Source organism: Saimiri boliviensis, chromosome 11 (genome assembly GCF_048565385.1).
Source record: "Saimiri boliviensis isolate mSaiBol1 chromosome 11, mSaiBol1.pri, whole genome shotgun sequence".
NCBI lineage: Eukaryota > Metazoa > Chordata > Mammalia > Primates > Cebidae > Saimiri > Saimiri boliviensis.
Window position 1 is genome coordinate 116,696,425 of NC_133459.1, and position 10,676 is coordinate 116,707,100.

The 10,676-nt window shown below is 36.5% G+C and overlaps 1 protein-coding gene across 1 annotated transcript in view; it reads left to right on the top strand.

Annotated features, from left to right (window-relative positions):
- The window catches only part of TMED5 (transmembrane p24 trafficking protein 5), a 28,910-nt gene that overhangs the window by 13,582 nt on the left and 4,652 nt on the right, over window positions 1-10,676 (top strand). Inside the window, exons 2-3 of the mRNA XM_039460763.2 lie at window positions 6,341-6,438; window positions 10,488-10,671. Of these exons, the coding sequence (XP_039316697.1) occupies window positions 6,341-6,438; window positions 10,488-10,671 (282 nt within the window). The remainder of the gene's footprint in view (window positions 1-6,340; window positions 6,439-10,487; window positions 10,672-10,676) is intronic.

Below are 10,676 nucleotides of genomic sequence, written 5' to 3' on the forward strand. Positions count from 1 at the left end.
CTTGTTGGTGAATGTTCCATATGAGATTGAGAAGAATGTTATCCTGCTGTTGTTGGATTATTTCTCAAAATTCAATTACACATAGTTGATTGATGATGCTATTCAGTTTAACTATATACTCACTGATATTTTGCCTCCTGGATCTGTCAATTTCTGATAGAGGGATGTTGCAATCTCCAACTATAGTAGTGATTTTCTGTTTCTTCTTGTGGCTCTATCAGTTTTTGCCTCATGTATTTTGATACATTGTTGTTAGGTGTATACACATAAGGATTGTTAAGTCTTTGTGGAAAGTTGACCCATTCATTATAGGTAATGTCCCTCTTTATCCCTGAAGATTTTCCTTATTCTTAAGTGGTCATTCTCTGACAATAATTAGCTACTCCAGATTTCTTTTGATTAGTGTTAATATGGTATATCTTTCTCCCTCCATTTACTTTACATCTATCTGTGTCTTTGCATTTAAAGTTGGTTACTTGTGGACAGCATATGGTTAATCTTGTTTTGTCATCTACTCTGGCAGTTCTTTTAATTGGCTTATTTAGGCCATTCACAATGTACTTATTGATATTGTTGGATTAATATCACCATGTTTAGAACTCCATTCTATTCATTGTCTTGTTCTTTTTTTTTTTTTTTAACATCTTCCCCCCTTTTTCTGCCTTCTCTGGCTTTTACTGAACATTTTATATAATTCTACTTTCTCTCTTCTCAACATATAAATTATACTTCTTTTTAAAATTTTTTGTGGTTGAAATGGAATTTATCCCTGGGATGCAAGGATGGTTCAGCATACTCAAATCAATCAGCAGAAGGATATGATACATCCTACGAACAGAATGAAAGACAAAAACCATATGATCATTTCAATTGATGCTGAAAAAATATTTGATAAAATTCAACATCTCTTCATAATAAAAACCCTCAAAAAACTAGGTATAGAAGAAACGTATGTCAACATAATTAAAGCCATAGACCACAGACCTACAGCTGGTATCTTCTGAATGAGGAAAAACTGAAAGCCTTTCAGAAGATCTGGACCATGACAAAGATGCCCACTTTCACCAATGTTATTCAGCCTAGTACTGGAAGTCCTAGCTAGAGCAATCAGATAAAAGAAAGAAATAGCCGGGCGCGGTGGCTCAAGCCTGTAATCCCAGCACTTTGGGAGGCCGAGGCGGGTGGATCACGAGGTCGAGAGATCGAGACCATCCTGGTCAACATGGTGAAACCCCGTCTCTACTAAAAATACAAAAAAAAATTAGCTGGGCATGGTGGCTCGTGCCTGTAATCCCAGCTACTGAGGAGGCTGAGGCAGGAGAATTGCCTGAACCCAGGAGGCAGAGGTTGCGGTGAGCCGAGATCGCGCCATTGCACTCCAGCCTGGGTAACAAGAGCGAAACTCTGCCTCAAAAAAAAAAAAAAAAAAGAAAGAAAGAAAGAAAGGGCATCCAATTTGGAAAAGGAAGAAGTCAAATTCTCTTTCTTTGCAAATGATATGATCTTATATTTGGAAAAACCTAAAGACTGTTAGAACTGATAAATACAGTGAAGCTGCAGGATATAAAATCAACATACAAAAATCAATAGCATTTCTGTATACCAACACTGTAGAATCTGAAAAAGACATTTAAAAAGTAATCCCGTACTTTAAAATAGCCACAAGTAAAATTAAATACCTAAGAATTAACCTAAGAAATGAAAGATCTCTATAAAGAAAACTATAAAACATTGATGAAAGAAATTGAAGAGGACACCAAAAATGGAAAGCTATTTCCATGTTCATGGATTGGAAAAATCAATATTGTTAAAATGTCTATACTACCCAAAGCAATCTACAGATTCTGTGCAATTCCTATCAAAATACCAACGGCATTCTTCACAGAAATAGAAAAAACAATTTTTTTTTTGAGACAGAGTTTCGCTCTTGTTACCCAGGCTGGAGTGCAATGGCGCGATCTCGGCTCACCGCAACCTCCGCCTCCTGGGTTCAGGCAATTCTCCTGCCTCAGCCTCCTGAGTAGCTGGGATTACAGGCACGCACCACCATGCCCAGCTATTTTTTTTGTATTTTTAGTAGAGACGGGGTTTCACCATGTTGACCAAGATGGTCTCGATCTCTTGACCTTGTGATCCACCCGCCTCGGCCTCCCAAAGTGCTGGGATTACAGGCTTGAGCCACCGCGCCCGGCCGAAAAAACAATTTTTAAATGTATATGGAATCACAAAAGAACCAGAATAGCTGAAAAATATACTAAGCAAAACAAGACAAAACTGGAGGAGTCACATGACCTAACTTCAGATTATACTACAGAGATATAATAACCAAAATGTCATGGTGCTTGGATAAAAACAGACACATAGACCAAAGTAACAGAACAGAGAACCTAGAGACAAATCTATTCACTTACAGTGAACTCAGTTTTGACAGAGGTGCTAAGAAATACACTGAGGAAAAAACAATCTCTTCAATAAATGGTCCTAGGAAAACTGGATATCCATATGCAGGAGAATGAAACTAGACCTCTCTCTCTCACCATATACAAAAATCAAATTGAAATGTATTAGAGATTTAAATCTAAGGTTTCAAACTCTGAAACTACTATAAGGAAACATTAGGAAAACTCTCCAGGACATTGGTCTGGGCAAAGATTTCTTGAGTAATATTTTACAAGCATAGGCAATTGAAGCAAAAATGAACAAATGGGATCACATTAAGTTAAAAATCTTCTCCTCAACAAAGGAAACAGTTAACAACATGAAGAGCCAACCAAAGAATGGGAGAAAATATTTGCAAACTATCCATCTGACAAGGGATTAATAACCAGAATATTTAAGGAGCTCACACAACTATACAGGAAAAAAATCTAATAATCTAATTTAAAAGTAGGCAAAAGATTTAAATAGACAATTCTCAAAAGAAGACATACAAATAGCAAACAGGCCCATGAAAAGGTGCTCAACATCACTGATCATCAGAGAAATACAAATCAAAATTATAATGAGATCATCTCTCCCCAGTTAAAATGGCTTATATCCAAAAGACAGGCCAGAATGTGGAGAAAAGGGAACCCTCATACACTGTTGGTGGGAATGTAGATTAGTACAACCACCATGAAGAACAGTTTGGAGGTTCCTCAAAAAAATAAAAATACGGCTACCATATAGTCCAGCAATCCCGCTGCTGGGTATATACCCAAAAGAAAGAAAATCAGTATATCAAAGAGATACCTGCACTCCCATGTTTGCTGAAGCACTGTTCACAATAGCCAAAATTTGGAAGTTACCTAAGTGTCCATCAACAAATGAATGGATAAAGAAAATGTGGTGCTTATATACAATGGAGTACTATTCAGCCGTAAAGTCTGGCAAGGTGGTGCATGCCTGTAATCCCAGCTACTCAGGAGGCTGAGGCAGGAGAAACATTTGAACCCGAGAGGCAGAGGTTGCAGTGAGCTGAGATTGTGCCACTGCACTCCAGCCTGGGCAAAAGAGTGAGATCCTGTCTCAGGTAGGGATGGGACAAGTTCATAGATAGATAGATACATAGAGATTTTTAAATTAAACTTCCATAGTCTTAAAAATCATTTTTGACAATTTCATTAAGCCTGACAGCCACTACCAATAACTGCTTTTTAACTTTGTTTTACTGAAATCTTTTCTTAGTTTTATTACGTTGCTTGTTTTCTGATATAATGGTTATGTTTTTTGGTTTTTTGGAGGATATCCTTAAGTAATTCTTTGAAAATGTTTTGAGTCCTTGGATATCTGAAAATAGCTTTGTTTAATTATTTTAAAATTTTATTTTAGAGATAGGGTTTCAATATATTGCCCAGACTGGAGTACAGTGACTATTCACAGGTTTCATAGCACTTTCATAGCACTCTACAGCCTTTAAATCCTAGCCTCAAGTAATCCTCCCACCTCAGCCTCCTGAGTAGCTGGGACTACCAGTGCATGCTACTACACCTGGCAAACGGCTTTTTGGTTTCACTTCAGTAAATATAATCTTTTTACTTGGGAACATTGACTATAGGGCTCCATTATTTTTTTCCATCTAATGTTATATGTAAGAATTCTGATGCTAATCCCAATTCTTGTTACTTTGCAGTTCTGTACTACTTCTCTTTGATAGAAGATTATACTTTTTAAATCCTTTGGAAAACTTTCTCTTTTAGTCTTTTTTCATTTATTCTCCTTCACATGTATTAGATCCTTTCTGTCTAAAGATTTTCATCTTTTAAAACGGGAATTTTCCTTCTTTGTAGATTTTTGTTTTTGTTTGAAATGGAGTCTCACTCTTTTGCCCAGGCTAAAGTACAGTAGCATGATCTCAGTTCACTGAAACCTCCAACTCCGGGTTCAAGCAGTTCCCCTGCCTCGGCCTTCCAAGTAGCTGGGATTACAGGCATGTGCCACCATGCCTGGCTTTTTTATTTTTAGTAGAGATGAGGGTTTGCCTTGTTGGCCAGCCTGGTCTCAAACTCCTGACCTCAAGTGATCCACCCACCTCACAGCATGAGCCACCATGCCCAGCCTATAGATTCTTTAAATTGTTACATGTCTTCTTCATTTTATTGGGATTTAAAGAAGAAAAATAATAATGTATATTTAGCCAGCCATTTGAAACCAGTTCTGTTGATCAATAAGAGCACAGGAGTAAGTAATCTTTTATATCATCACATTAAAGCCACCAAGAAAAATAAAATGGAGTGTTAAGAAAAAAAAGAGTAGCCATTGAGTTAGGGTTTTTTTTCTAAGAGGCTCTACTATATAGTGTTCTAAATAGATTTTTTTTTTAATTTTAGCAAACACTATAAATATGGAAGAGAAAACATAGGAAAAGAGAGGAAGAGAGGTTTGCAGACAGATCTAAAGGTTTTTCACTGAGACACTTTAATTTGCATAGGATGATAAAAAGATGTATTAACTATTTGCATTTGTGACAAAAAATCAAAATATAGATACCATTGTTAGGACCAATACCCTTGGAGTTAAAAAATAGTGAACAGAATTTTCATCCATCTTATCATTTATGTTGGATGTGCTACATAGGTATCCATAAAGGTACCTACAAGTTCATGCTAAGTGAATCCTACAAAAAAGACGCTTAGATTCCAGAGAATGTCTCGTAAGTGCCAAAGAGGATAGGTGCACATTGTAAAGGAATACAAGAGAGTGCAAGAGGATGGGACAGGAGGATTCAGATGACATTTCAAAGGACTTAACCCATTTATGCAGGAGTTTGCAATATTTTGAATTGCAAAATGAGATCTTGGTGATGACCTTGAGCAGTAGTATATAAATAAGTCCCACATGCTTAGTGTTCCAATAAAGGAACAAAAGGCATAAATGAGTTAAACTGGCTCTTAAAGAATGGGTACAAATGGATGAGTACCTATTCAGGAGAATGGAACAGAAATAGAGGCAACACAGCATACTTATTAAAAATTACTCTAGTGGCAGATTGCTGAGTTCAAATTTTGACTACGTCACTTATTTGCTGTATCACTTTGGTTTATTTTTTACTTTTTTTTAATGTGGTCTAGATGAATTAATGCTGTGTCACTTTGGAAAAATGACTTCTGTGTTCCTCAGTTTTTGTTCTTTGTGTTTTTACTAAAATGAGAATAATAGAACCTACCTTTTAGAGTTGTTATAAGGAATAGGTGAATCCACATAAAGCATTTAAGAAAATTTATGGCATCAACTATAATTGTTAGTTGCCATCATTATCATCATCTTTATAGAAGGACATTTTGGAATTATAAATGAACAGATTGTATTCATTGGCTACTAAATGAACTGGCCTACTTTGAATACACAATTCATACTGGGAAGTAGTAGAAGAATGTGTTGAAGTCAGTTGGAGTCTACACCATGGTGGTCTTGAATTCCAGGCTAAGACGTAGTTAATTATTATTCTTTTTTTTTTTGAAGAGGAAACAGTTATATGCAATGTCCTAAATTGCCTAAGTTTTAAGCCCAACATTTGAATTGCCCTCTGTGTTTCTGTCCATTCTACAGGGATTCTGAATGAAAGCACTATTTTAGGATGATTTATTTCAGTAATATCCATAAGGCCTATATTTAGGTGATTGTGAGAGAAACAGGTATGGATGGGAAAGTTCCAAAAATGATTGGAATTGAACTAGATGATCTTTTGTTTTTTTTCTAGCCCAGACATTACTGTTGACTTTCCTACCTCTCTAGGTTAGCAAATCTTTATGTCATATAATCTATGATATATAATTTTTTATTTCCATAAATAATACATACATAATTTTATTTCCATACGTAATTTGTAATGTATGTTTTTCTCATGTATGCTTTTCTATAGGTTTTAGATGGAGCAGGATTAGATGTTGATTTCCATCTTGCCTCTCCAGAAGGCAAAACTATAGTTTTTGAACAAAGAAAATCAGATGGCGTTCACACGTAAGTAATCTCTTTTAGTTGAGTTTCATTGCTGAATAATACCAGTGGGCTGTTTGCAGGGGATGGAAAGTTAGCATATTTGATACTAATTATCAGTATTAGATAATTCCATATGATTTTAAATAGTTCATTATAGTGGGCCATCTGATAAACGAAAAAGTCTTCCATTATTAACCTTTCTATTTTTGTTAAAGCATTTTCTTTTGATCCTGGCTAAATTTTTTCTATGCTTTGGTTAGTAAATTAGTATTCCCCTGGTATTGCATGCAATCTATTGTGGCATTTTAAACCTGCATTCTGGCCAGTACAGGCTTTCTGTTTTAACTTAAAGCTACTGTTCCAGATATGTGTCTTAAAGTTTCTTAAGCTGCTGGCTATACCATTGTTGTCCAGTATATCTTTGTGTGTATGTAAATTTCTTTTTTTACTCAGACCTCATTCATTTTAGATAATTAGAAGGCCTGAAAGTAAAAGATCTGAACATAGGAAACTATATAAAAAGAAAATACTTATTATAACTCTTTGAGTTCAGAGTTCAGCAAAAGACTATGTATTCTTCTTCTTTTTTGAGACGGAGTTTTGCTCTTGTTACCCAGGCTGGAGTGCAATGGCGCGATCTCGGCTCACCACAACCTCCGCCTCCTGGGTTCAGGCAATTCTCCTGCCTCAGCCTCCTGAGTAGCTGGGATTACAGGCACGCACCACCATGCCCAGCTAATTTTTTCGTATTTTTAGTAGAGACAGGGTTTCATCATGTTGACCAGGATGGTCTCAATCTCTTGACCTCGTGATCCACCCACCTCGGCCTCCCAAAGTGCTGGGATTACAGGTGTGAGCCACCGCGCCCGGCCTTTCTTCTTCTTCTGACACCTCACTTCCCTCTTTTCATATCTCACCAGTATATTCCCAGTTCTATTCTATTATCTTACTATAACATTTTCTTAAGTCAGTATTGTTATTGCGTTAAAACTAAACTGTGAATCTGTAGGAAGAACAAATATGGAGTATCTAGTATTTGCTATAAACAATGGTTGACAGGTTATATACTTCTAAATTAATCTTTCCAACTCACTATGAGATAGAGTCTTTGATTCAAGACTCCCATTTTATAGATAAGGAAGCTCAGAGAAGTCAAATAAGTCTGCAGGGATACACATACTGAGTGGAGACAAGATGGACCAAAAACCCATGCTTTTTACCATATGCTTAGGACATCCCTGGCACAGCACTATCCTAAGAACTAGCTATCATTGGAAGTGTCTTTGTTAACCAAAGTGCCTAATAAATGACACTCGGTAAATGCTGAATACATGTATGAATGGATGAGAGGAAAAAAAGTGTCTCAACAGTAATTTTTTTTATTCTTTTTTTTTAAATCCAGTTTCTCAAACAGTAATTTTTTAAGATATTCATTTAAAATGCATTTTTACAGCTGGGTGCGGTGGCTCACGCCTGTAATCCCAGCACTTTGGGAGGCCAAGGTGAATGGATAAGCTGAGGTCAGGAGTTCGAGTCCAACCTGGCCAACGTGGCAAAACCCTGTCTCTACTAAAAATACAAAAATAAGCCAGGCATGGTGGCACGTGCCTGTAATCCCAGCTACTAAGATGGCTGAGGCAGGAGGATAACTTGAACCCGGGAGATAGAGGTTGCATTGAGCCAAGATCATGCCACTGCAGTCCAGCCTGGGCAACAGAGCAAGACTCTGTCTCAAAACAAACAAACAAAAAAAGCATTTTTAAATGGCATTTTACCTATGCAGAGCTCAGGAAAATATTTGCATAAGCAATTACTAAGTAAAATAGAAATATTAATTTTAGAAGTTTATATTGATATACTTGGAATTAACTATGTTTTCTCTTTTATATGTGTATAAGAACTAAAAATGAGCCAGGCACAGTGGCTCATGCCTGTAATCCCAGCGCTCTGACCAAGGTGATCAGATCACGAGGTCTAGCGAATGAGACGGTCAAGAGAATGAGGCCAACACGGTAAAACCCCATCTTTACTAAGAATACAAAAATTAGCTGGGCACACGCCAGTAGTCCTAGCTACTAGGGAGGTGGAGGCAGGAGAATTGCTTGAACCTGGGAGGCGGAGGTTGCAGTAGGCTGAGATCACACCACTGCATTTCAGCCTGGCGACAGAGTGAGACTTCGTCTCAAAAAAAAAGAAAAAAAGAACTAAAACTATAGTTCATCTTTAAGTTTCACAATTTTTTAAATGTTCAAAATTTCTGTCAATCTTTATTTTTACCCAGTTATTCGCTCCCTTTTTGAGATAATAAAATTCACCATTAGAAAAATAAGTATCTTACTGCTTCCTTGTATAGAATTACCTCTCATTAAATAATGGGGAAAAAAGAATTGAGTTTCTAATAGTTCACATTTATTGCATTCTTTTGCCAGGCCATTGTTCTAAGCACTTTCATATACTAATGTTTTTTTATTCTTCACCACAGTCCTATGAGGTAAATATTATTTTACTGATGGGGAAACTGAGGCATATAACAATTAAGTTCCTGAAGGTTACACAGCTAGTGAACAGCAAAGCCAGGATCTATACTCAGGCAGTCCAACTCACTCTTAATCATCACACCAGATTTACAAATCTATTTTTTAAAAATTAGATTTAAAGAAAGCTTTTATCTTTAGCTGCATTAATTTTGTAAGAGCAGCAAAAATTTCAGTATGTCACTGGTTTTTCTTAAGTAGTCTTTTTCTTTTTCTTTTAAATTTAATTTCTTTTTTTAAGAGACAAGATCTTTCTCTGTTGCCTAGGCCGGAATGCAATGGTGTGATCACAGCTTACTGCGGCCTCAAACTATTGAACTCAAGCAAGCCTCCCGCCTCAGCCTCCCGAGTAGCTAGGACTACAGGTGTGCACTCAGCTAATTTTAAAATTTTCTGTAGAGACAAGGTCTCACTTTTGTCAGGCTAATCTTGAACCCCTGGCCTACAGTAATCTTCCTGCATCAGACTCCAAAAACTGCTGTGATTATAGGTATGAGCCACAGCACCTGGTCCTACTTTTAACTTTTGCTAATATGGGAAACTAATTTTAATTAGGGTACTGATAATTCAGGTATTATTGATTTTTTTCTTCAGCACTTGGCATAATTAATGATGGGCTGAATTACCCTTATAGAATTAATTAATAAAATACAAACGTTTTATTTCTCAAAAAAAGCATTTAGGATCAAACATAAACATCTACAAGGGAGCCAGTGGGAGTCAATAAGCAAAATCCATAGGAGGCCTGGAAGAAAACATTTAGGACAGTCCATCACTGCTTCTGAACACAAAACAAAACTGTTTAGATTAATCTCAATTGAAGGGTAGGTTGGCAGTCATATTTGCATATGAATTGAACTTACAATAAAATTACTTTTAATAATGTATAAATATTAAAGTTTATTACGAGTTATATATATAGGTTTTTAATCCTATCCTTTTCCAAAAATGAGGTCACTAATCATAATTTACTGAGTAAATGCTAAGCATGCCTAAGTTGTACTTAAATGTATATATTTTCAGGTTGCCTCTTTCCCAGTAAATTATAAATTATCTTTCAATACTAAGGAAATTTATGGGTAAGCTGCCAAATTATTATAAACCATGCTATTTTTTTGTTTTTTGTTTCTGTTTTGTTCTTTTCTTTTTTTTTTTTTTGAGACAGGATCTTGCTTTGTCGCCCACGCTGGAGTGTAGTGGCATGCTCATGTCTCATTGCAGCCTCAGCCTTCCACGCTCAAGCCATCCTCCCACCTCAGCCTCCCAAGTAGCTGGGACCACAGGTTCCAGCCATTATGCCCTGCTAATTTTTGTATTTTTTTTTTGGTAGAGACGGGCTTTTGCCATGTTACTTAGGCTGGTCTCAAACTCCTGAGCTCAAGTGATCTACCCATCTTGCCCTCCCAAAATGTTGGGATTACAGGCATGAGGCACCACACTTGGCCTGTTACTTCTTATTTTTGCTGTTAGTTGCTTTTCTTTTCATCACAAATAGAAGCACAGATAACTAAAAACATGTACTTTTTTTTTATACAGTGTAGAGACTGAAGTTGGTGATTACATGTTCTGCTTTGACAATACATTCAGCACCATTTCTGAGAAGGTGATTTTCTTTGAATTAATCCTGGATAATATGGGAGAACAAGCCCAAGAACAAGAAGATTGGAAGAAATATATTACTGGCACAGATATGTTGGATATGAAACTGGAAGACATCCTGGTCAG